Here is a 27,410-nt window from a genome sequence, read left to right as displayed (position 1 = left end):
GCCACAGATCAATAAAGTGTTTGTGAAAGACTGAAAGGAAACATAAACCCCAATTCTTCTGGCTGTTTGGCATCTTTGTAAACTTTGAGCCGGGCAGGCCATCCACAAGACCATGGGAATGTAGAGCGAATTGGGCCCTTTGTTAGCAGGGGTGCCATGGCGTTCCATGTATCACAGCCCAGGAATGCAGCCTCTGCTTTGACTGCCCAGAGAGAAAATGCATTCGGCCTCCAGCAGAGCTGCCAAAGCTGGCGAGAAAAGATAAGGAAAGGAGTAATTGGAGTTGGGATTGATACTGGCAAGGAACACTAAACGAAATAAACTTTCATTAGAAAGGGGTGGGGAGGAGCAAGGGCTGAGAGTGGGGGGGCTCTGCCTCATCCACAGTTTTGATTTTGGAGGCATCCTGCAAACTTTTACCTCCCAGCAGGAGCGGGCTGGTGTCCCCAGAGCAGTGGTGGCCAGCAGTGGTTCCCTGTGCAGCCCCCAGTGACGTTGCCAAGGCTGGCTGCGGTTCAGGGCACCGCCAGCACCGCTGCCCGCAGGAGGGGAGCTCCTGCCCCAGCCCCAGGAGCCAACCTTCCGAGCAACCCAGCTCGCAGAAAAAGATTCTCCATTATGGGGAGCAGACAGGGGTTGATTACAAATAACAATTATTTGCCCCAGCTCTCGTGCAAAGTAAATGATATTTATAAGCCACGGTGAGATGGCTCAGCTTTGCTTCACCAAAATCCCCAACTCTGGCAGAGAGAAAAATGTATCCCAGCCGTGTATTACAAACACACAGCACGAAAAAGATTGTCTCTCCTCCCTGTGATGGGAAGATAGAAGTGGATTTAGGTGAAAAAAAAAACCAACCAAGACACACCATCTAGCACCATCCCTTAAAGACCCTTTTCCTCTTGCATACATTTGTCCTTGCTACTGGCATTGAGACAATCCCTGGCAACAAAGCACCTCGCTCTCATGAAGGAAAGCAATTCTTTCTCATTGTGCCACCAATAATCAGAAACCCACATCTTCAGCCTCACTGTCTGACTTGAAGAACAAAAGGCAGTTTTCAGTCTTAACCCCAAGATCTGATTTAAAAGGGGAAGGAAGGAGGGGGAAGACCTTGACCATTCATTAACAACAATCTTTTTTTTTTAGCAGGGTGGGGGAAAAATTCTTTGCACACAAAGTAGTACTCCAGATATGTATATGGAGCCTGAATTCGACATCTTTGAGCAGAGTAAACCTTTGTGGAGAAAAAAAAAATCATGAAAAGGCACTGGAGATTAACACTGTTCATTCAGGAAGGCTCCAACCCCCCAACAGCCTGTTTGAAACAAAGTATACCCCTGTCTAATTGGTGTACAATTGTGTCAGGAATAGAGGGAGAAATAATTTAGATAGTTAAAGGGGAGAAAAGAGTACAATTCGGTCATTATTTCATACTCCTCAGCTTTAAATGGTACTTTGGAGAAATAAGGAATTACAAAGTCTTCTTGTCTCAAAAAACCTACAAACTTTACATCCCAGCTTTACATAATTGACTTACTTATAGACCCACTTGCACACACAAATGAGCATTTCACATTCATATAGACTTGCAGCACTTGCTACAAGTTCTCTGATTTAACTATTTTTAAATTGATAGGTTCAAAATCTGCTTTTGACTCGTAATAAATCATTACCATAACCTGACACTTAAACCCACAAGGCAAAATCTCATTGAGACCATGGAGGTGGGATTTGGGGATTTTGTGACATGGTTTGGGGGAAATTTTTTTGGGTGTTATTTCTTTAATTACTTAAACCTTTAACCACACACAGAAGATATTTGTGGCATATGCCCTGCCCTAAACATCAGATATATTTAATTTAATTGTCTCAAGTGGCAAACTGAGAGAGAAACCAAAGTCTGGAACATAACCAACACCTGCTCATTTATTAACTTGTCTAAAGAAAGTACAGCTTAAGTTTTCTGTATCTGTACTCCACTGCAACCATCAACGAAGAATGCAGGAATCAAGCAAATACTGCCAATAAATGTAACAAAGCTTAACACCACACTTAAGTAATGAGTGGGCAAGAAGCCCTTTGGGGAGGAAGCACTGCAAGAAGCAAGCTTTGCTTCCAACCTGGAATCACATGTATTTATTTTGTCTTGTTTAATAATCTTAATTATTGTATGCAGTCCCTGATCAGTCTCGTGTGACAGGGCTCGCCGGCTTCCCCCGAGGCTCGTTTTTAGCTGCATACCACCTACAGCAATTAGCTGCTTGTGCTTTTGTCTGTTTTCTGGCATTATGCCCTTCCCTTTCATGGGATTCTTCTTTTCTGCTTGGACTAGATGTTTGCAAGTCTCCTGGCTTTGAGCTATTTCAGCAACAATTGTAGTTGAAATACTTAATATTCTCATGAGAAAGACGGCTGAGAGGACTGGGGGGCTGGGGTGTCAGCCTCCCAGAGAATGACTTGGAAACCCAACTTAGTGTCACATTTAGCTCCCTATATGGAATACACACACACAAAAATGCCCTCTGAAAATAACCCTGCACACATTCAGTTGACATGGGCAGCAAAGTGAAAATCCAGTGCACAAAACAGAGGAAAACAAGTTCTAAGACATAAATAAGACATAAATGGAGCCTGAAATGTCAGCTAGCAGCAATTTCCTTTTTTTTTTTTTTTTTTTAATCTTGCAACTTAGTGAAATATTTTCTTTCTAACTTTCTTTTTTTTCCATGAGTGGAATGGAAGAGCACCATAGCCCTTTCAGTAGCAGCAGATACTTTACATGTGCACTTCATCACACATTAACTAGAGGGAAGCGACTGCTCCCAAAGGATGCTCAATCACAGATAAATCAAACCTCCTAGAAAAGCAGCACAAATGAAAACATTTAACATTATCTATTGCCTGTGCCCCAAAATGTGATGCACTGCCAATTCTGACAAGCCTTGACCCAAGGTAGAATTTAACATTTCAGTCTAAATTTTATGTATTGAATGATAGATACTGTGTGTAAGCACAGAAGAGAAATAACAAACAGGATGAAGAGGATGGCAAAAGCACTAGCACAGTTTCATACAAGACCTGCTGACATTGCAAAAGGATGGTGGCCAAGCACCAAATGAGCTGTTTAAAAACAGATTCAGACATGTCCCATTCAATTTTTTAGTGTAAAATCCCGGCCTACAGCTTTTCCCAAAGCTCTTCATGGCTGGCAAGGAGACTCCCAGGCTGCTGAAGGAGAAAACTGACTTCAGGAAGGCCAGCTGTATGGTGACAACAAGGTGTAAGTAGCATAGAAAAACCAGCTTGCACACACATGCTTGATCCAGCAAGAAAAAACATTCTGAGCCTACAAGCCCACGCCACTTCCATCCTCCTAAAGCTTGCTGCAACAAAAGTCACTGGCACGACATTCTCATTTATTTGGAGGTTAATGTGAATGGCAAAAGTTGTGCTGTGCTCAGAAGTCTGGAAGGAAAAGATACTCATCACAGATATCTGAAAAACCTACAGCTCAGCACAGCCACTCACAATGCTATTCAGGTGAGAGACACACTACCAGTGCAGTTTTAACCCATACTGCCTTACCCATAAAGATATTCCACTCGGCATCCAAGTCCCCTTGGTTGGCCAAGCAGCCTCTCATGACATTGAAGCAGTAGTTGTAGCAGGGCTTCACTGACACCAGGCCCCGGCAGTGTGGGCAGTACATCATTTTCAGCAGCGCCCGCGTTCCCTGCGGCGTGGGGTTCACCTTTACCAGAGAAAAAAGATAAAAGAACAAGAAAATTAGGCCTCAGTCACTAAAGCAAAAAAACCCCACACATTTACCCCAAGGTGCATGGGACAGAGCTGCGCAGAAGAGATGCAGTGGGGTCAGGCATCATTGTCTGGTCCCTGCGTATGTGCTCCAGATGAAGGGGTCCGGGTCACCTCCTCGGGTGTATCTGTCACTCCAGGGGACACAGACAGCCCCCATCTCTGCAAAACATTATTTGCACCATGTAGGACACCCTGTAGGATGTGGGACCCCTCCCAGGGCTGCAAGAACAGGCACTCCAAGGGGATAGGCAGCACTCTGGCTCAGGGAAGGCAGCAAAATGCACCCAAGTCAAAAGATGTCACACAAAGCTGCACTCTCTGAGCCCTGCTGCAAATACATGCTGAAGATGATGATGCTGGGATTTTTCAGGAAAAAGTGGGATGTCAAGATGGGATGTCTGACATGATCCCTGCACCAAACCCACCAGGAGCATGCCCTCCTCCTCAGCGGGGCTGTGGCTCTTCCTGGACAATCGCCCAGCAGGGCTCTGCAGCACAGAGACCAGCTCCTTTATATCACATTCAAGTCCCTCAACACAGCATTTACATGACAGATACCAGGTTCATTTACACTCAGCACTCATCACGCTCACTAACACCATTCCCCACACCCCAAGGAGGTGGCAGCTACAACCCTGCAGCTGAGGACAAGCTGGAAGGACCCTCAAAGCCTCGGTGCAGCTGCTGGGCGTGCGAGTGGAGCTGTCTGCAGCAGGCACGTCACCCCTGAGCCCTCAGCAGGGCTGTTTTCCAAAGTGACTCATGATCATTCATGTTTGATTCACCCTCTGGCCCAGCTTCAAAACATTCATTGAAACCATCTCCATCCAGCCAGTCCAAGGAGCATTAGCTCCATCCCAACCACATGGTGGGTCCATCTAAAGTGTTGAACAGAGAAGCTCCCTCAAGAGCAAGTTTAAGTGTTAACTAGCCACAGATGAAAATAGAAAATTAAGATGGAATCAGAGATTCCCTGACAAAGCAGAAGTGGTGTCTGATGTTTTAAACAATGTACCTGAGACTCCTTGTAAGGCATTTAGGGAAGTGCTCTAAAGAGGCTGTGATCCAAGACTGTGCTGGAGGAGACACAACACCCCTGAGAAAAAGCACAGTCCCTCAACACAAACAGCTGGAGATGTGGATGGCCTTCAGGTGCTGGAGGTCTGGAAACTAACTTCACAGCAGAGGACAATAGGACAAAGTGGAGATGAATGCACATGAGGAAGATCTGGTACCACACATATGCTGAGGACCTTACTATTGCCCACCTCAGTGCGAGGACTATGGAGAAACTAAACCTAATCTTCTGGTGCAAAACCTTGTTGACAGCCCATGAAACTAGGAGGCAACAGATTTTAACAAAAACAAACCAGAAAAAAAAAAAAGCATTACATAATGAAGCTAGCTTTGTTAGTAACATCAGCAAAATTTTAAACCCTCTTTTCTTATGGAAAGAGATTACAGATAAAGATCTGCTGTGCTTCTGACAACTCAAACCCATGGTTTCTCTTCAGCAGGCAAGTGAACTGGTTAGAGACAGAAGGACAGTTTTCTGCAGTTGGTGTAGCTCAGCACTGGATTTTGGCTGGCCAGCAATGTTCATCAGACAGCACTGCACCCTTCTTTTGTCCACAAAGAGCCTGGATGGCTGAGGAAAAGGAGAACCCATATAGAAAGCTGTTTGTGGTGGCTGTGGAATCTGATTCAGATGCTCCAGAGCATATACACATTCTTTATTTTATACATATATATATCTATATATATATTTGGAAGGCACAGTGGGAGCAGGAGCCCCAGCAGAAGGCTCCCTATTGGGACAGCATGGCTTTAAAGGAGAGCTGGATCAAATACTAAGAGCTTAAGCAACAGAAACCAGCTAAATCAGATGATTTATAGTTGGAAAACTGGAAACAGACAAATGTAAAGGTATCATCTGCTATCCAGATGGTGCAGTCCTTGCACAACAAAAAAGTGGCAGGGGGAACTAAATAACATCTCGCACCCAGAGACAAGAGCTCTGAAGGACGCTCAAGTTTAGTAGTTTAGTTGTTTCTCTGATAAAAATCCCTTCCTGTGTTACTTAGCAGGGAGTGACAGGACCTCCATGATAAGTCCAGAGGCTTATCAGTTGATCCTGGCCATTCTAGCATTGCTATCCCTCAAAGGAGTGCTCTGCATCCTCCTTGGGAAGAAAAATTAGGAAAATGTTGACAGCACGAGCCAGGTGCTAGAGCAGTTTGAACTGGAATGAGGAGCAGGAGGATGCTCCAACCCTATTGTGGAAAGCTGCAGCTTTATGGAAGGGATTGCATGGCAGCATGCTGCACAAAGCCCCCCACAGAGCCATGACCCAGGAGGCCCCTTCCCAACTTAGGTTCCCACCTCATCCCACATGCTGTGCAGCCCCACAGCATCCCCCCTTTGATATTCCATAGGGGTTGATCTTTATGAATCCCAGCAGATGCAGGGGAAACTGAAGCTGCTTTCCTGCATTCCACAGCAGGCAATATGCATTGGTCACTTGGATCAGGTCCTTTGAGCAAAGATACAGGAAGATTTTAAAGCAAGCGAGGTTTCGCTTCCTTCCCCGCATAGGTTTGAGTCCTGCACGGAGCTGAGCAGAGCGTGATCACAAAGGGGTGATGGAAAAGACAAACCCCAGCCTGCACAGACTGCCAAACTGAGCCCTGCCAGTAATGGATGTAACCCACAGGGAAGCTGTTAGTGTGCAATACAGTTGCAGGCAAAGAGGAAGACAATGGGCAAATTCATCAGTCTAGAATTGGTGTTTTATCATGTCAAAAAGCAACAGGAAGGCACAATCAGAGATCACTCACAGAGAGAGTTGTGGGGAAGCCTATGAGCAATTGCACCTCCTTACAACAGTGATAAATGCTTAACTGCTTGAGTATCACTGCAAGAGAACCTTAACCCCTGGCACGGGGCCTGTACCCAGTGCAGACCAGCTCTGGCTCTGTCAGGGGGGTGTGCCATATGTTGCACTGGCAATTCTTCACAAGCTTTTAATGTTGGCCCTGCCACGCCAGGTGCAAGCTCTTAAAACGCCATTGTATGTAACAGTAAACCCAGATATGCTTTGTTCTGTGCTTGTGTTTATCTTGGAAAGCAACTCAAGTTCATTCAAACTGTACTCTAGAATGACCCTCAAAACCAAGTAATCTCCTTTCTAATAAAGCAGAGTACCAAAGAAAGCTTTATTTGCTGGAGGGGATTTACTCTGGTAGATTTGAGCCCAGGTAGTAGTAGCTGCAGTGCACATACCCTGTAAAAGCTTCTGATAGAAGTAAATGCACTCCGGTCCCTTCCCTTTTATCTTGTAAAATTTATTTCCTTTCCATGGCGTTGCACACCAGTGCAGCAATCCATCACCCTGCGGTTTCATCATGTAAATTACAATTTGTCCATATCTATACGCTTTGTCAAACGTGAAGATTAAAAGCTGCTAACAGATGTGTTTTGGCACTAATCTTCCTATCAAACTTGCTCCTTAAAAATACAGATATGCACACAATTCACAAAAATTAAGTGAAAAGCAAACAACTCAGAGCTTAATGCAAACATTTCATATCACATTTGTTGGGGTAACGTCCCAACTTACATTGACTGGTAAAGGTAAAATCATGTTCCTGTAAAAATGACATGCTCTTGGCATAATAAAATCTGTTTTTTCTTGGTACCTTGTCATACCCGTCCCAGTTCAGAGTTTCACATGAGGGAAACTGTTACACCCTTAGCCTTTTCCAACTTGCTGGCAATTGCAGCTGCATGCATTCCTCTGGTAGAAACATCACCACTAAAGTACACACCTAAGGAGTGCAATGCCTTATTCACAGGCTACCACAAAACCACCAAAACTCAAGATAAACTGATCTGTGCAAGCAGATAAAGTTCAGAGAAGCAACCAGATTCTTTTTCAACTCCTTCCCAAGGCAAAGAATAGCTGAAGAAGGATGACAGAACTCCAACCATGGACAGTCCTGCAGGGAGCTCCCACAGCTGTCAGACAGCCAGGGCTACATTAATTCTCTCATTCTACCCTCAAGTTAACATTAAGAATGTTAATAATAACATTTAAAATCCTGTCAGCTTTAATAACTATTTATAATAACATTGATAACTCAGGCTTTCTTATTTTCCACATTTGCACAACAACAGTTGCCATGCCAGCAGCACAGCTGCCAGAAAACAAAAATCCAAAAATTTGAAAATAAATGTGATGAAATTACTTTTGTTTCATACCGTGTTTATTTGCCAAAAGAAAAAAAAAAAAAGAAAAAATGACAGCAATACTGGCTAAAAGACTGAAATAGTAACTTCCCAGTGACATGGAAAGATGATTTCAAAAGCATACTCTGAAGCTGCCTGCGAGATGCTCTAAGGTGAGCAGTCATCAAGTGAGTTGTCATCAATTTTGAGACCAACACAAGCCTACTTGCATCATTTTTTCCTTCTCTCAGTGTTGTGCAAGAACCCACAAGAACATCATCTTGGCACACACTGGTCCTGACGTTCAGCTCACTGTGAAGCAGAACATCACTTGGGAGGCTTCTGCTTTGCTTCCCCACCCCAAATATTCCAATGAAAGTGTTTTGGAATTAACTACACATTTAACCAATTTTGCTGGCCTGGTGTTAGAACATTAATAATTTAGACAGCATCTGGTTCAACCACAGATTAAGGCCCCTGAGGTCTTGCATAAGGGAATACATTTAGGAGTAATCTTGGGAACTGCATGACTCTGTGTCTCAACACTTGCTACCCATGGCAGCGTCTGCTGCAGCGTTATCTCGTGTGAGGAGAAGTTCAAGAGTACATTTCTGCTCAGTTCCCTGCTCACAGTGTGCTCCCCCCACTCCACAAGTGACAGTGCCAAGAGGAAAAGCAGAGCTCCTGAGAGCCACAGCACCAGGCACTCGAGCTGCTGTTTAACATCCACATGCTTGTCCTCCCCAGCAGCAGCCCCAGCCCATGAGGGGCATGGGGGACCTCAGGGTGCCAGCCAGGTGGATGCCTCTCCCTCTGAACACTTACAGAGGCTCTGCATCTCCTGTTAATGGTGCCCTTGGGACCAAAGGGCCTTTACATCAAGCTTGTTCTCTGCAGGAACAAGCCTCTCCCTGCCTGGATCATGAGGAGTGTTCCGCTTGCTTTAATAACTACAGCAGCAGGGATATTTATCCCAGCATCTACAACCAAAACCATCTCTAATTATCCTTCACATTGTTTTCAAAAATAGCAGCAGAACCACAGTGCAGGGCAAAGAAAGAAAAAGCGAAATCCATGCCAGTGGACTGGAGTACTCCTGCATGACACCATCTACTCCAAATCCAGAGTCCTACCCAGGCACTCCCAGCCCTAAATCTGAGCTGACTGCTGCTCCAGCATGCTTTGAAGGCCTAGCACAGGCCCTCAGATGGCTGGAACTGAGGCAGATGCAGTCACATTCTTGGCAGGTCTTCTCAGGGTCATCTTTGATGTGGAGAAGTGCTTGGTATTGTTTTTTGCATTGATGCTTGCCCCTGGTATGTGGAAGGAAATGTCCTTGTGCAGGGCAGCCCCTTGGTGTGGCCTCAGAGCTTGCAACCTGCTGCCAGGAGAGCACTGCCCCTCTGGAGGTCCCTCTGCTACACAATAAAGGGCTCCTTAGCTCCTCTGGCTGTTTCTTAGTTACCCACACAGCAGAAGTGCTGCCCTCCTGTCCCTTCCCCATGCATGCAAGCAGCATATTCCATTTCTGTCACTTCCCTGGCAAGGCTGGCTCTTGCCTAAGCAAGATATTGCAGCCCTCGGATATAGGAACATGAAATTCCTTCTGAAAGAGGATTACAGCCACATTCCCCTAAAGTCAAACCAAGGGCAAAAACTGCACAGAGGGAAGTCGGATCTCTGACTAAACTTTTAGATCCTCCAATGGTATTTACTAGGGGTACAACTTTTACCAAAACCAGATCTTGGTGCCCTGCTATTTGTGATGACACAGGCCTTAATTCTTATCTATTCATTGTTTGATTATTTTCATCACTGCTTCTCCTAAGCCAATGGCTGGTCCACATTCACCACCCATGCCAAAAATTACACAAGCCATAGTTCAATTTGCTCATGCAGACCAGCAGGTCAACCAACAGCCCAACTCGTGTTCCACAGGGGCCTCGTTCAAGATAAGGGTAAAAAGCCACTGGACTCCCACTCCAGCTCTGGAGTACCTGTGGGAAGGCAATCACCTGTCCCCCTCGGCAATTCTCTTCATTATCAGTTTGAAGAAAATTCCCTCCTTGGCTGCTACCATTACCCTTCATTAGGGCAGAAATGCCAATACAAAGAAAGCTGACCTCCTCCACCCACTGGGACATCTCCAGCAGCCTCCTCCTGGTTGCTAATGTCACCAGAGGAGGAAGTAGGTGCAATCCTCATATGAAACTGCATTATTTCATATGGCTCATAACTGTGCTTCGAAGCTAAACACGGTATCTTGCATAGAACATTCAAGGTGCTGCCTTTCCCAGGGCTCACAAGGATAGGCTGGAAGACCCTGCCCAGCAGCCCAGATGCTTTGGTGGCAGTTTTATCTCACGTGGCTTTCAGCACACAAATGCTTGGTTGAGGAGGTGATTTGAGAGCCTCCTGAGCTCCCAGAAGTTCTGCCTCCAATTACAGGACACAGGAGGGAAAAGTAGTAAAAGAATGCCAAAACAACAGTTTATCAGAATAAATTTCCTGGGGAGCTCCAGAAAACTCTCACCACCACTGCAAGCGCAGAATGTCACATCCACACATTCTGCAGAGAAATGGTGACACAGAGGGGTTCAGTGCTGGATGTCTGCATGCTTCAGCCTTTGTGTGCCTCTGCTGCTGACCTCCAGCCAGACCTGCCCTCCCAGCTCCTCCTGACCCTACAAAATGCTCTCAGGGAGCCTAGCCCTTGATTCCACGTCTTCCCTCCAAACAAGGACCCTCACCCCACACCTGTAGCTGACCTGTACCCTACAAGCCCCAGAGCACTTCACCCTCAAAGGTGTCATGACCCTCGACCAGGCTGTGGGTTTAATGACACGAAATTATGGGAACATCTCAGCAGCCTGAGAAGTGCCCAGTTGCAGGTTCTCATCCTTTTTCAGTCACTCATGGCTCGGCCTTGTATTTGCTCCTTTTCTCCAGCCCTGGCCAGGGCAGGAAATGTCACTGCTGGCAGCAATTTAACCTGGCTGACTTCAGTGCTTGCCCAGGGTGAGTAGCAGGAGGGTGATCAGGGGACAGGCAGATTTCCATCTCCCAAAGGCAGGGGCAGGGAGGTCAGGGAGAAAGCACCCAGCACCAGCACAGGACAGAGGGAAGCACTGGAGGCCCCCAGCCCCTTGCAGCCAACCTCAGAGGCAGGGCACATCTCTAACAGGCAGAAACAGCACCCTGTACCAATCTGCTGTTCACAACAGATCTAGAAAATATTGTACTTTTTGGGTCCAAAGAAGGGAATTTGAGCGGTGAACACTTGAGCAGCAAAACTGTGGGGTTTAAACAGTTTGAAAAAAGTCTGTGCTTTCTCTCTCTTGTGTATTTCAGTGCACTGGTACAGGTTTTGATCCATTCAAGGCTGAATTTAAAGTTCTTTTCTAGCATTCTGGCTCAGAAATCAAGCATACTTGCAGCTTTTCAATATTCTTTCTTCTTTTACCCCTTTATTCCCAAACTCACACAAGAACAATATCCTTCTAAATGCAACTCCCTAGTGAAGATGTAAAAATATCTGTGATCATTAAAAAGCCATCAAGTCCAATGCACTGCAGAGTGCTCTTTGCTGTCCTGATAGAATCCCAGGAAAGTACACAGCTGGGCCTTGCAGTAGTTTGTATTTCTCCTGAAGATTTTCAATTAAACATTTTTAACCTACTTGTCACAAAGCACATTAGAAGTAAAAGTAATTTGCATTCCTTTTTTCATGAAGACGAATGAAGATTTATCCCCCAAGTTAATCCGTGGTATAAGCAGTCATTCCACTACAACTCCTGAGTAAAAATAATAAGGAAGAAAAGTCAATGGAGTCATTACATAAAGCTGAGCAAAGCCAGGCTAATCTATATGTAATGTGGAAAGCCCCAAAACACAACCACAGAGCAGCAGGCATAAAAACATCAGCTTTTAAACTCACATCTAGGATTTCCCATTGTGTCTTGCAGAAACACCATGTTAGATTCCCACTGAACGAGATTAAAACACTACAGGAAATATTATTATTCCTTCTACTGCTAAAGATAGGTATTCAAGAGCAGGGACTTTTGTTACTGCTTGGAAAAGTCAATCTGTGGCAGGATTTCCAGTGCAACTTGTGAAATTGAAATGGAAAGTAGAGCAACTGTGATTGTCCACAGCACATGAGCTATGCTTGCAGCTGCGTGGGACTCTGGGTAGCTTTGCACACTCAAGCAATTAATTCTAGGGTTGAAGGCAACTCTACACTCAAGGATCTTCAAAAGGGAAAGAGAAATCACAATGCCACCTCGGGTTCACAACTGATTCGTAACAGATGCAGGGACCGCAGCCCTTGTGGTTCCGTGTCAAGTCTGGAGACGTTTTGATGAATTCTGAGCAGATGGAGCATAAACACAATCCCTCACCCATGCACGTTTACTGCCCATCAGTAATTGCACTGTACAGGGGCTTAATGGCCAGACCTCCCACCCAAATATTTCATCCACAGTCTACAGCAGTGAAAACCCCATGCCCCGACCACAAGAGCTGCCACACAGCCACAAAACAAGGGCCAACAAATCTGAAACCCCAACCAAGAGTCAGTAGCCTTGGCCAGTGGACTGGCACAGAGACTTCATCTGCCACCACCCCTCCCTCCCACCAGGACAGCATCCCTGAGCCTGAAAGGTTTTGTGATCTCCTAAGAGTGACCCCATGTGTCACACACAGAGCTCCACACATCCAGCCTCAACCAGCAGCACATCAGTCTACCTTAAGAGCAATCTCTGCTAGGTGGGTATCAAGGTGTCCAAGAACCTATACCAGTCACTGCTAACTTGCAACTCACTCCTGGAGTCTGGGTATTTTATTTTAGTTAAGCAATTTCTTCCTTGCTAATATTCTCTGCCCTTTCATACATGTTTTGGCCTATTGCCAGCTGTTTGCCTCATTTCTCTTCAAGGAAAATTAACATGGAAGCCAACTTCTTTTTTCCCCTATCCTCACAGACAGTATTTTAATATTATCCCCATAAGTCAAAGAAATTTGAATGATTATCTCATTTAAGGATGCTGTTTGTGCTGCCTACAGAACTGCATTCTGCTTCTAATAGTATCTGAACAGCTATTCTTTTTTGTTTTTTCTGGCACTTGGGGTGATTCAAACTCCTACCCGCTCTTTCAGCCTCACATTTTATTACTCCATAACCAGGTAGAGAGAAAGTAAATGTCTCTCTGCCCAATTAAATGATTACAATAAATCTTCCACAGCCCACAGGAAATGAGCTGAGTTTGTTAAAAGGAAATCACTAATATTTGTTATCTTACATAATCACTTCAAGGGGATTATTGACTGTTCCCTATACGATACAATCCAGACGAAAATTAAAGACAAATCTCATGTCAAAAAAGCAGTCACCCCACTTAAACAACTCCAAAGTGATTTATATGAAGAGGGAGGTAAACATTTAAGTAACCAATACATCACAGCTCTTTTATTCCCCCAAAAAGTGACTTTACAGAAAAAGTCTGAAGTCTAACTTGTGCTGCATGTGTGGCACCAAGTACAAGTGGCTTCTGCCCTGTGCAGATGACTCAAGCTTACTGTTGTCACAAAAGTGCTGTTTGCTCATGTGAACTGCCTCTCCCCATGTCCTGGAGCGAGGAGAAAATCATCAGCTGCTCCATAACAGATGCCTGTAGCATCTCTGACTCACTGTAATTTAAAGGCAATATTAAGAACAACATATGACCATTACACAAGCAAACATGGTTATTTCCACTGCAGAAGGCATTTAATTTCCTGCTGTTGGTGTTCCCTAGACAGGACGAAAGCATCCACCTGGGGAACAGGGCTGTGGTGCCCTCAGAACGTGACTCTACCACTCAACAGAGATGGAGCTGGGTCCATCCCATGCTCAGCTACCACCACCACCTTTAAGTAGAGGACAACAGGGAGAGATGCTGCCCATCATGGCTCCAAGGGACATGGGTGTAGCAGTTTGTTTAGGGGGGGGGTCTCTGGGGGGCCTCCTAAGCTGTATGTTCCCTGGTAGCAGCAGGCAGGCAAGGAGACTCCACATGGCTTCTGAGGGTGCTGATTAGATGAGGGTTTATTGGGGGTCCCACCCCCGGGGGCAGCATGGTTTCTGAGGGAGAAAGGGGAAGGGAAAGGGAGGGGGAGAGAGGGAGCCTAGGGAGAAAAAGGGCCAAGAGAAAACTCTGTGGTCTCCCCCCACAGCTTAACAGGGAGATTCAAAGTGGGTGCAGAATAAGACTTGGGCCTATGGGACTACAGATCCATGATACTTCAGGGGAGGATCACAGGCTTGGAATAAACTCGAGGGATAAGACAAAGCATACCATTTAACTAAAATGCAACACCACACACGGGGACAAACACTCAGGGCACAGAGCTCACCACGGACACTTTGCTGACGACGTCCCTGGCGACGGCCAGGCCCTGGGCGAAGGTGCGGGCGGCCACGAAGGCACGCGTCACCTGCAGCTTCAGCTTCCTGGGCACGTCCCCGAAGGGCTTCAGCTGCTCCGTGTACTTGCTGACACACTCCAGGTACTCGTCCGTGAAGTGGTACTGGGGGTTCACCAGGCGGAACATGCGCTCCAGCAGGCGCGCCCAGAACTCGTTGAGCATCTCCTCCAGGTTGACGTTGCCGCCCACGTAGTAGCGCTTGAGCTCCACGAAGAGGTCCTTGAAGAGCTCCGAGTTCTGCATGTACAGCCGGCCGTACGTCCGCACAAACATGTCGTTCAGGGACTTCTCTGCGTTCTCCAGCAGCTCTTTGAAGAACTCTAGGAAAGAGGGAGAGGGGATATGGTAAACATGGGCAGAGAAAACCCCATGCGCTGACCACAAGAGCTGCCACACAGCCACAAAACAAGGGCCACCAAATCTGAAACCTCACCAAGAGTCAGCAGGCTTGGCCAGTTGCCTGGCACAGAGGCATCACACTCCATCTGCCACCACCCCTCCCTCCCATCAGCATCCCTGAGCCTGAAAGGTTTTGTGATCTCCTAAGAGTGACCCCATGTGTCACACACAGAGCTCCACACACCCAGCCTCAACTAGCAGCACATCAGTCTACCTTAAGAGTCATCTCTGTTATCTCTATCATCAAGGTGTCCAAGGACCTGCACCTGTTGTGTGTTCACACACTCCTACAACTGCTGCTTAACTGGACGATTAGCACAACGAGACCATCATCAAACTGAAATGGAAAATTAAAGGACTCTCCCAGAAATTTGTCATGTCTACACCTCAAAACCATGTCTATATCTCAAAATTTTTGATTACTCTTCATAAGCCAATCCCCAAAAGTCTCAATAGACTGAAAGACTTTTATGAGTGAAATATCTCCTACTAATATCTCCTACAAGAAGTGAAATATCTCCTGATACAGATATGAATATCATGATTAAGAGTCAGCAAAAAAGACAAAAATATTGCAAAAGTTTCTGATGTTTCCATTTAGGCATCTTAAAAGATGTAATTTCAAAGAACAACATATTGGAAAGAATAAGGTGGTTTTGTGAAACAGATGTTTTGCACAAATGAGTCCTTCTTTCTAGTTCTTGACAATTCATTTTCCAAGATAATTATAAACCAGATTAAAAAAATTTAAAAAAAATTAAAAACAAATTTTAAAAATCTACCTGCAGGTTCTTTCTTCTATCCTGCAAGTTCATCATCTCTCAGGGCAAGGCCTGACCACTTACCCAGTTGGCCCTGATCACAGAAGGGGCTTCAGATATTTGTGGCAGTGAGAAAACCCCCATAAATATACCAGAATTTGCTTAAAATCTGAGGGCTAAATACTTAGCACAATACCAAGAGATTTTTCCAATGACGAAGGACAGATAGGGTCTGTGATCTTTATCATTTTCTAAAAGCAAATCTCCACTTTGGTTCACTCTCTGGGATCCCTGGACAGCCCAGAGTGGCTGCTGCCATGTCCTGGCAGTGCCACATGTGTCCCCAACACTGATAACAGGTTGACCCGATGCTGATACCACTGCAGAAGCAGTTTAAAGAACACATCCTCCAAGAATTCATCACCACAACCTTGACACGTGGGCCTAAGGACAAACTACCCTGTCTCAAAGCCTTTGCCCTGGAGATTTGGCATACATGAGATAATAAAATACAATAAAATACAATAAAATATTTTTTTTAAATTTACATAAAATAAAAATTAAAATATAAAAAATAAAAAATAAAATAAAATAAAATAAAATAAAATAAAATAAAATAAAATAAAATAAAATAAAATAAATAAAATAAAATAAAATAAAGGGGAGGGGTCCAGCAGGCCAAAAGCATTTGGGCCATTTTGGAAGAAAACTCCCTGCTCTATGGCTTTGGGGGCAGCTGAGAGCAAGGTGGGTGCCACAGGACCAAGCCTCCCATGCCTGTTTGCTCCAGCCCCACAGGGAGCACCAGCACCCTGGGGAGCAGGAGCAGCAGGGTGAGGAAGCAGATTGTTTTATGCATGCCACCAGCAATTGAGGATTCTGACCTCTGCTCTTCTGTGACTCATATTCAATAAACAAACCATGCCTCTGTGGTTTTCTAAATCCTCAAAGGAGCAATGCTTAGAGCTAGAAGTTGTTATAAGGGGGAAGGGGGGAATATTTTGGCCCAGTGTGAATTTAAACCTTGTTAAAAGACATTATAAGTATGCTGAAGTTCAGATTTTCGTCTTCAAAGTGCTCCAGTACAAACAAAGCCTAACACAGAAAACATTTTCTGGAAAAACTGAAACATTCCATGAGTTCCTGATGAACAAAGTCATGGGGTTCAATGCCTGACATGGCTGTATATAATGCAGCCTCTTAGGAGCACAAGAGAAATGATCCAGGGAAGAGGAGATTGATTTCAAACACCCAACACGTCCTCTGTCCAATATCAGCAGGAACCTCCACTTTCGTTCCCATGACTGGCATTTCCTCTCCAGGAAGATTTTTTTCTGTTGAGTTTATACTATAGAGATTAGCTTGGTGTATATTAATTTCTAATTCACTTAATCATTTTGAAGGCTCACTTCCTTCCTTGGCTCAGACCTTTTAGTAACACCAAATAAGTTGTTTATTTAAATACTTCTGTACCAGGCACAAAACCTGATAGATGCATCAGCAAACTCTTCAAAAATAATTAGATTTTTAAAATTATATTGATGGCAAATCTACCAGATAGCTCCAATCATCAGTCTAAAGAACGCAAAGCAATGTTTTAAGCCAAGAAAGTTATCTTAAGTAATACATCCATATTACCATAACCAATTTATTCTCCTGACCAAACTAATTTTATTGGTTACACTCCAAAGTGGAAGTTGAATAAACTGTAGCCAGGCTTTAGAGCTCTTCATCTCTTAGCAATTTTTCATGTGGGCTAGAACCAGGTATGTTCATTTAATATCACAAAGAAAACTCTGCAATCTAATTAGCAGCAAATACCTGCACACCTGCAGCCTTCCAGCCAGCAGCTTTTCCCTGCCCAAAAGGAAGGTAAATAAAGGAAACAAAAACTTCTCACCACAACCAGGCACTTCCAAAATCCCAACACAGCACTGCTGAAGGAGGCAGCATGCATGCACAGCGCTGCTGTCTCTGGCTCAAGCTTCAACCACCATTTTCATGGACGGAAAACTCCCCTTCTCAAGTGCCACTTCCCAGAGAAGAAGGGAAGGAGGGCAGAGGAGTTGTGTCTGCAGCCTGGAGCCAGCACATGCCTGTATCCCTGAACGTGCCAGACAGGATGCCCTGGTGACCAGTGCCTGTGGCATGGCCACTGGGTGCCACTGCTGGCACCTCCAGGCTCCTGGGTGGAGGTGGGGTTGGATGGAGGGCAGGGGTGATGTCAAGCATGGCACTGGGGATGAAGGGACACTCAACACAGCAAGCAGGGATGTGCATGGCATCTTCCTCCAAGCAATGCACAGCTCTCGCAACCTGGTCAGCAGGTTACAAGTTTTATTATTATTATTATTATTATTATTATTATTATTATTATTATTATTATTATATAAATAGATAATTATATCTATAGATATAATTAAACTATATCTATAGATGTATTTTAGTGTAGCTATTGGCACACTGTAAATCTGCATCCCCACTTTCTATCTCCACATCAAGAAATCAGCTTGGGCGCCACAAGGAACATTCATCTTTTCTCTGTGCAAACTATGGGCATAGATGCCTGCAAGGAAAAGAAAAAAGGCTGAAAGTCCTTTTTATGAGTTAAATGCTAATCTGACTAGTAACTCGCTATATCTAATTAGATACTAATTCTCCCCTTCACAGAAATGAGCTGATTAGCAAACACCAACATAACCCAGCATTAACCTTGCCAGCACAAGAAGAAAAATGGCAGGTTCCTCTCTTACGTCTCAGCTGTTTGCTGGGTAAAATAAATGACCACCTTTCATTTGTATTAGAAGTTGACTTGTTCTCAAACAAAGCAAACACACAAAGGCCTCGGTTGCTTATTTTACAGCACTGTAAAAGCACGTTTTACAGCTGTGTTGCAAGCAATCTGTACTCATTAAATTATCACTCTGACAGGCTTCCTGTGAAAAGCTGTCAAATGCAAACATTTTTCACAGACGACAAATCATACTTTGCCAGTGCTCCCTCAGCCCCTGCTATCTGGAGGGATGGCAGGCTCTCTCTTCCCTCCAGTTATCTTGTTTAAACTCCCTGGACAAGGGCTGGCCCCTCTTGTCGACAAACAGGCACACACAGGGTTGGGAAGGGTTTCACAAACTGACCTGCCAGAGCAGCACGTGGCTCCAAGGTCCCCTGGCTGTCCTGACTGAGAGCAGAGCCTGCAGAGAGGGCTGGCTGGCACAGAGAGGATGAACAAAGGCAAGGATGTGGGATAAGATGGCACAGCCAGCTCTGGTCCAGCCTGACCAGGGAGCAAGGCAAGGCTTCAACACACCTCAGCCAAGTCCTGCTGATGCAAAGTCACCTTCTCACTCAAGGGGATGCTCAGGAGGACGAGCTCCAGGCTGAGGGAACCAGCACTGTGGGACCAGAGCCACAAAACCTTTCTTAATGTCAAGAAACAATTTTAAAATTTGTCTGTATTGCAAAATGAATCCTGTGCATGCTACAGGCTTTGATGCTCAAAGGAAGATCACATTTCCAATGCAATTAACTTCAAGAGGTAGAAGAGGCAGTAATCTGCACTCAGGCAATCTACAACTCCGGGTTCTGTTTATTCTTTTAACATTTTTTCAATTTCAGAGTAGAATTTCAATGCCCACTACTTGGGGAAAGCCTAGAGATGTCAGGAAATTGTAAGAAAGTCAGGATGTGATATATGTGCCACCTCTCCAATAAAAATCCTGGGGGAAAAAGTGTCTGCTTTGGAACAAATCCTTCTTTAAAAGAGCACATTGAGAAACATAACCATAGTTACTTGGCAATTTCCTTTTTTTCAGAAAATAAGATGTATTACCTCTCTGCAGCTTGAGGGCAGACCAGCCCTGCCAGTAACCCAGTGCAGGAGAGCACTGCATCTCCCCAAGGTGCTTCCACATGACATCAGATTCCACTGCCAGAGTAATTCAAAACAATCTTTCTTCCAAATTGCAGATACATGAGCTAATAGAAGAAACACACTCCACCCACTGTGAGACAGAATAAATCCCACCTCCAGACAACACATCTACTTCTTTTGACTTTCAGACCCAATATATTTTTGATCTTGGATTCATAGGTGTCACCTGAAAATATTTCTTGTTTGTTTTGGTTTTTTTAAAAGTAAGAAGGGATGCAGTGTTTTCCTATTCCTTGTGCTAACATTTTCAGATATTTCAAGAGTGGGATTTTCATACAAGAGGGCTTTTGCTGAGGAGAGTCCAGTGCTGCAGGGCACAGTCCTACCTAAATCAAAGGCAGCTCCTGGAAATGAGATGAACACATCAAAGGGGCACATTCCCCTTCACCCACAGACAGGTTTGGCACTTCCGTACATGCACTGGCAACAAAGGAAACAGCAGAAAAACTGCCTGGTCTGAGCTGCCCCCTGCCACCACCTGCCCTGTGTCAGGACCCCAGCCCTGGTGTCCCCAGGGCTGAATCCAGAGCAGACCACAGCCAGAGTGCAAAGCTGTGCTTTCAATTTCTTTATCTTCAGGAGCAAAACACATTTATTTCAGGGAATTCTTTCACTCAGAGAGGCACAGTGCTCCTCAGCACCACACTTACTGCTCTTGTAGCCACTGCAAAGAGTCAAATCATCAGTGACCCAGGGCTCAGCACCTAAAACCCCCACGTTTTACAGAACAAAGGAAACCTTAACTCCAGTGCAAAAAAAGGTCAAGTCTTATCCAAGAGTTCAGCAAGGCTGCTGAGCACACGTGTTTGCTACATACATCCTTCTGTTTGCCATGTTCAGGTGTGCTGGGGCCCTTCCAAAGGACACCAGGGCTGCCTTTCTGCTCCCAAAAGCCACCAGACCATTTCCCAAGCACCAGTTTCCCTTAGTTAAGAGCTGAGTTTTCAATTGGCCTTGTTCTGTTTGAGGTTTGCAAATCAACTACACAAACAGATCCCAGGTAGATGTGCAATTACTCAACCGCCTTAAAAAACAAATAAAACCAGGTTCAAGCACGCATGTGGAACATGCTGAATTTTTATGGGCACAATTAATTAGTTTCAGATAATTTGCCACCCAGCATTTTGAGCATACTCTTAATATATTGTCCAGATTATGATTAATTAAGGACCGTCTGTCTTACCAAAACCTTTAATTTGCTTGTCTGTATAGACAATTAAGCTTTCTAGTGTGTACAAGAGAACACTGCCACAAAGAGATTAATTATATTTTCTCCTTAAAAGGTTTACTCATAAAATGTCCACAACAGCAAGATGGATTCCCAGACAAATGCTCCTGCCCAAGCCACAGCCCCACGGGCTATGCTGTGAACAGGCTGGCTCTGTCCCTGGGTTTTCCAGAGGTGCAGATGCAAACTCCACCCTGCAGCTGCTCCTACTGTCCAAAGCAAAAGTGAATCCAGACATATAAAAGGAATTTGGGAGAAAAGAGACAAATGTTTCTCAGCTCTCTTCACCTGGAGGCTGAAGCCGTCCACAGCCATGCCACCTAGTCCAAAGGGAGAAAAGCAATTAATTTTTTTCTGAATGTGCTTCATTATTTTTAATATGCCTTCACTTCCTTTATTGCATATACAGCATTTGTAATTTCCACCAGGGAAAAACAAATCCTGGCTTAACAACCTTTTTCCGGAAGTGTTGAGAAACCGATGAACACATAGTGTTAACACATTTATTGAATATGAACTCAGAAGGGCAGGGCAGATCCACAAGCTGTTTATCTGTCCTGTTTTCAAACATGTGTTAGCACTTATTGACATGGGAAGAACTCTTTCATAGGGGTTGAAGAAGTACAGGCTTAAATCTTGCCAGTGTCACAGCAACAGCCACAATATGTGAGTGCTGCAGAGCTGGGAGGAACAACATCTCTTTGCTTGATTAGTGAAAGTCAAGACAACATAAACAACTAGGTCACAGTCTCATAGGTTAAAAAAACTCAAAACCACCGAAAAACAAGATATCTAGAAGCTCTGGTTTCTAGAGCACTGTGGGGCTAGTGGAGCCCAGAAAAGCAGAGCAGAAGACAACACAGAGCACTGGGTAGCACCATCACACTGACACTGAGCTTACTGGAGATTAAGGAGCAATGAAGGAGGAGGACAATGTGGAGATGGCTGTCTGTGATCCAAGAAACAAACAGCAGCACATTGCATCCTGCTGTACATACCAGTCATCCCATGAACTAGGAAAACGGTGAGAAATGCCCTTGGGTCCCTTCTTAGCCCATCCTGCTCTGTCACATCCATGCAGGATGAGCCCAGCCTTTGTAGCCTCCTCGTTCCTGGTTTCAGGGACTGTCACTGCTCACACATCCCATTTTTGCTCAGCTATGCTGAGTTTTCTCCCCGTGCTTGCACGTTGCCTCCTCCCCAAGCAGCAGGTCCATCATTCCCAGCACTTACATTCCCCTCCTTTCAACAACTCTTTCTCAAGGCACCTCCCTGCAGCTGTTTCTTCTTTCTCTATTATTTGCTCTTCCCTCTACTCCCCCCACGCCTAATTTTCACTGCACCCATTCCTCAATCTCTTCAGCCACACCTGTGATGTCTCAGGTGCTTCAGCCTTCGCCCCACATCCATTTGGTACCAATACACCAAGTTCCCAGCCCAAACTCCACCTGCAGGTGAGCTCCTTCAGGCTGCCTCCCACACACTCCCAACGCAAAGGAACTTTCTGGGACACTCACTAAGGTATTTCACAGGTACAGGCTTTCCCAAGCCTCCCTTCTTACTGCTGTCAGAGCGTGAGGAGGGCCTGCACTACTGAACACTGGGGATGTCTTTCTTGTTCCCATTACCTCAGTTACCCTCATCTCATTACACTTGCACAGAGAGCTCTTCCAGCTGGGGCTGCCTCTTATTTGTTCAGGCAGCATCTGAGTGGCTGGACACTAAGACATTACAGTACATTAAACACTAATAAAACAGCCCTGCACCAGTGGGATATGATAACCAAGCCAAACCACCACCACCAAAATGGGTATCCAGGCCAGCAGCTACCAGGGCTATGCACATAGGCTTGGTGGCTCCTTTGTGCAGGAAGGAGGAAGAGAGAGTTAATTTTAAACAGACAAACAATAGCTCATTGACTGGTTGACAGCAATTAGTAACCAGAGAGCACCAGGCACATTTCCTGTAGCCATGTACAAAGCCTGCTGCCTGCATCTTTGCTTTTGGGAAAAAAAGCCAAAAGGATAAGAGCAGTTTACTTGTGACCTCAAGATCAGAACTGATTTGACTTGAGATCATATAAGAGTGTTTCATTGCCCCCAAGCTCGTATACTATATCCTTTTGCCTCTTGCTGAAATTTTTGCTTAGTTGCAAGATCTAGGATTTTTTTTTTCCTCTCCTAACCAAGAGGGCAGGAACCCCCTTCACTTCACCCCATGAGATTTCCTACTTCTGTGGCAACTTGAACTTGACCTTAAGATCTCTCCAATCCTCCCAAAAGAGAGGTCTGGTTCTCAGCACTGTCAGACAAGCACCACCCTTCTCAATGAACAAGACTAAAAATCACAGTGATGTATGTACCTCCTTAAAAACCTCCAGATGGAGAGGAGCCAGTTGAACAAAAACAAAATAAACAAACTTCCATCCAAGGCACAGACAGCAGACAATTTGTTTCATTGCTATTGCACTGAGTGGGAAAGCGCAAACAAAAAGCCCACAAGTGGGATTTTCTAAAGGAAGTGTGTTGGTTGCTCCCTCCAGCTTCTCCTCAGTGACTCCCTCTCTATCCTTGGGAAGCAGCAATCTGAAACCAAGTCCAAAGGATTGCCTCTCCACAACAGCTTCTTTGAGGTAAATCTTCCCAGCATTTTCTGCCCTGGTTGGTGTGAGGTTTGGTGGGAAGGGCAGAACAAGGCTGCACCTTCACCTCACTGTGAATGAGTGCAAAAACCAAACCACAATATCATCTGTGCCTTAATGATGCCGTGGCCATCAGTGCACTCACCCGAAGGTGGGCGGCACTGGGAGGGCTCTTCCCCCCACACAGGTTTGTTCGGAAGCTCAAACTCCATGCAGCTGTGGCACAGCAGAGGGCCAGCACCCAGTGCTCCGGCTGTGCCAACACACCTGGAGTTGCCTCCTGCAGATATGAACGTGCTGCAGCCAGCAGTGACCCCATGGGCCTGGCAGCCACAGACATGGGGGGACCCTGCCAAAGGAGCAGGACAAAGGCCCAGGTCTCTGCTCTCACAGGCAGTTTCCAGTAAAAGAGTTAATGCGAGATGAAGGTCCCCAAAGGGCAGTTATTTTGGTAAGGCAGAGCACCCCGATGGTCTGCCAAATTCTAACTATAGGAGCAGCAGGCTGGGCACCTGTGGGGCTCATCTTTCACTGTTTGCCTCCACACTGCCTGAAGCAGCAGAAAGGAGACCACCAAAAGCTTTCTCTTGTCCCCTCTGTGTCCTTCCAAGTTATTAATACATCCCAGTCATGCATCCCACTGCACCAGCACACCTCCCTGATAACTCCTGGAGATAACAAACTGGAAGCAAAGGGTTATCTGAACAACAAAAACTAAATTCTGAAATTAATTACAGGCTTTTCCCTCCAGTTTCAGCAGAGCTTGGAAGCTATTTGGCCAATGTTCTTCCGACCAGACTCTTGGATTCAGCCACATGCCAGTTATTGGAGGAAATTCATGTACCCAGGAGTAACACAGGGCTCACACTTTGGTCAGGGGCACTCTAGAATGTTTCAAAGATACTCATCATGATCACACTTTGTACCTGTAGCTACCCTTCCCAATACAAACAGGAGCCCACAAACAGGAATCCCTCTGCCCTCTCCCTCTACAGCAGAGGGGTCGTGTGCACCATGGACTTGGGGACCCCTGGCCAGCTCTTTCTTCTTGGATTTGGTTTCTTTCCACTTATTGTCCCTAAAGCGTTTCCTTTTACATTTCTGTATTTGTTTTATCTTAAATGCTAATGGAAAATCCAGAGATCAGATCAGAAATTGAACTCTTGGCATTTAATCATTTCCCAGGTGCTGCCGTGGGCTGTACCATTTGACACAACTCCTTCTGTCATCTGGGCATTGGGAACTGCAAACCTACTGCCAGCCCAGCCCAGAGACAGACCCCTCACACACTTCCCCAGAAGTTTGCTGCCTTGCTTAAGTCTGGAATGCACAAAAGAAAAGGGACACACATTGGTTTAAGTGCGACACCAAAAGTGCTTGTGAAATACAGGGGCAGGAGAAACAAGGAGCTTGTGGGACTCAGCAGCCCCTCTATTTTTTGCCCCCAGAAAAGGGCTTAGCACAACAGTTACATCTTCCAAGAGATTCAGGACATGTCTTTAAAAAGTGAAAAGTAAGAACGTCTTATCTAGGAAGCAGCGGAACAGCGGAAACACTGCAGAAGAGTTATGGGCTATGTCCTGTCCTGGCTCCAATTCCTCAAAACAGCTGAGCAGCTTCCCCAAAGCAATGTTGGCTAGCACAGACCCTGGCATGGAAAACGTCAGCCTCAAAGGGCAAAAGAGGTGAAAGTTCGAATTTAATACATGGAACTGAGCATTTATGCAGTCTTAATGTCACCATTAATTCCAATAATGTTATTAATCCCCAGGAGAGTGAAGGGGAGGGCAGTAAGTTGTGAAGATAAGAAGACAAGGCACAAGAGATTTTATTTAAAAAAATAAGGAGGGGGTGTTTAAATCCCTGACTGCTATAGCTGATTCTATGGCAGAGTTACAGCTTTCCCATTAATGTCATTGTCACAGAGGGAGACACTTACATGGCCAAAAAATTTTACCCACTAATTTCTTAGCGAAGCTCATAAACATATGCAAGATTAACCAGCAAATCTTCACCTCTAAAATAATTTAGCAATGGTGAATCCAACAACTCACAAAGTATTTTTTATTTTAACAAAAAAGCATTTCCCCTGCTGCTGAAAATACATCTCTTACTGCAATGCTGGCATCAGGCTGGTGGTTTAAATTACAACAGGAGAGACCTCCAGGGGCATACATACCTGTACTGTAAGCAAATATTTAGACAGGATATGTAAGATATGGGACTCCTGAGCTCACAAGTTCTCCCAGTGCCTGCAAACCAAATACACACAGGAGGATCTGATGCTGTCACTTTATGCACTGGGAGCTGAAATGACTCCTGGTCAGCCCTTTGGGGGTGGATAATCAGCAGATTGTTCCATGCTCCTGATTAAAGAGCAGATAATCCATTTCTGAACGGCTTTGGTGTCAGATCAGAGCAATTCTGGCAACAGTTCCAACAGCACACAGTGCTCCAGCAACAGCTGAAGCAAACACTCCAGAAGCCACAGGGCATCCCAGCCTCCATCCAAAGGATGTGCCGCCACTTGGACTGTCCTTCTGCAGCAGCAACTGCTGCAAAGGTCAAGCACATAACGGAGGCAGGGCAGGTTTGCCTCTCCTCCCAGACCTGAATGTCAGGGCTGGGAGATCAGCAGCCAGAGAACCCACAACAAAGATTTCCAAAGGGCTGGAGGACACGGTTTGCTGTCTGGGCTGCACCCTGGAGTGGCCAATGGCAGTCTGGGGATGTGTCACCCTCAAGAGAAGTGTCCAGTCCACTTGAAGTGAATTTGGTCTCTAATAACTCACCCTGCCTACTCAGTCACTCTTCACAGCTGTAGCACAGAGGATTTCATGTAAACTAAGGAAGGTGTACAGCTCATTTTTGCCAGTTTTATTTCCATTTGAATGGATTTCCCTACAAATGATAAAGAAGCCCTGAAGAGCTGCAAATAGTAAAATCAGAGCTTGGGTCCATGCAGAAGAGCAGCTCTGGAAGGGATGATGTCCTTTTCCAGTCTCATCCCTAAGGATCAGGACAAATATACAGGTCTTGATTGCCTCTCCTCCCTGTAGTTTGGGTACATTAGATCAAAAAGTGTGGGATAAATCATGCTGGGCAAGAGGAACTCAAATGTGCAAGACACAACCGACCACAGCTGATCTGATGACCAAGCACCAAGACCGAAGGAAGGAAAAGCCATCCAACAAGCAGCCAAACATTCAACAGCAGGCTCTTAAACAAAACACAGCAGTCTAGGGCATGGAACTCCAACATTTTTACATGAGCCTGAGGATCTCAGTGAGGAGACTCCTCAACCTGCTCCAGCAACCAGGATGAAGGTGTGCCTTCAGCCTCCAGGTGACTGGGCTGGAGGGAGAGAGGCAGTCATGATTAAAAGCCTCCCAAGAGGTAAATGATGGAGGGTGGTAATCAGTTCATCTCTACTTCCACCCCAGGTAAGATTAAAAAAAATCCCTAAATCAGCTTTGTCTGCAGCAAATGAAGATTTAGTTCTGATATTAGCACTCAAAGACAGAGTCATTAGGCTTTGGGACAGGCCGAGGAGGTTGCCAATTCTCCTTCATTAGTTTCAGATGAGGCAGAGACACACCCTTGAGGGACAGGCCAGGCACACTAAACCCAGCTTTCAGGAACAGCTGAACAACACCATCCCCTTCCAGACCTGCCAGTCAAGGACTTCCCAGGCTGAAGTGAGAGTGAGACCAGCACAGAATATGCTCTGAGGGACTGACAGGAGAACCACAGAGCAGACAAAAAAGCTTGTGCAGGCTCCCTTCCAAAGTTCAACTATTTTGAAGACTTGTGCTCTGACAATCATCCATCTCAGCTTGGCTTAATGTCCCCCTGCAGCCATCCCTCCCCCCCCCACAGAGGGGCAGATGCACCTCTCAGGATGTCTGCTCCAGTCAGGGATGCTAATGC

The 27,410-nt window shown here is 45.4% G+C and overlaps 1 protein-coding gene across 1 annotated transcript in view; it reads right to left on the bottom strand.

The window, feature by feature from the left end:
* GPC4 (glypican 4) overlaps positions 1-27,410 on the bottom strand; it is a 68,698-nt gene that overhangs the window by 9,101 nt on the left and 32,187 nt on the right. Inside the window, exons 3-4 of the mRNA XM_059482710.1 lie at positions 14,446-14,837; positions 3,589-3,754 (exon numbers count right to left, since the gene is read on the bottom strand). Of these exons, the coding sequence (XP_059338693.1) occupies positions 3,589-3,754; positions 14,446-14,837 (558 nt within the window). The remainder of the gene's footprint in view (positions 1-3,588; positions 3,755-14,445; positions 14,838-27,410) is intronic.

Source organism: Ammospiza nelsoni, chromosome 15, assembly GCF_027579445.1.
Source record: "Ammospiza nelsoni isolate bAmmNel1 chromosome 15, bAmmNel1.pri, whole genome shotgun sequence".
NCBI classification, from domain to species: Eukaryota; Metazoa; Chordata; class Aves; order Passeriformes; family Passerellidae; genus Ammospiza; species Ammospiza nelsoni.
Note: the sequence above shows the minus strand (reverse complement) of the source record. Positions and strands in the feature narration are given on the sequence as shown.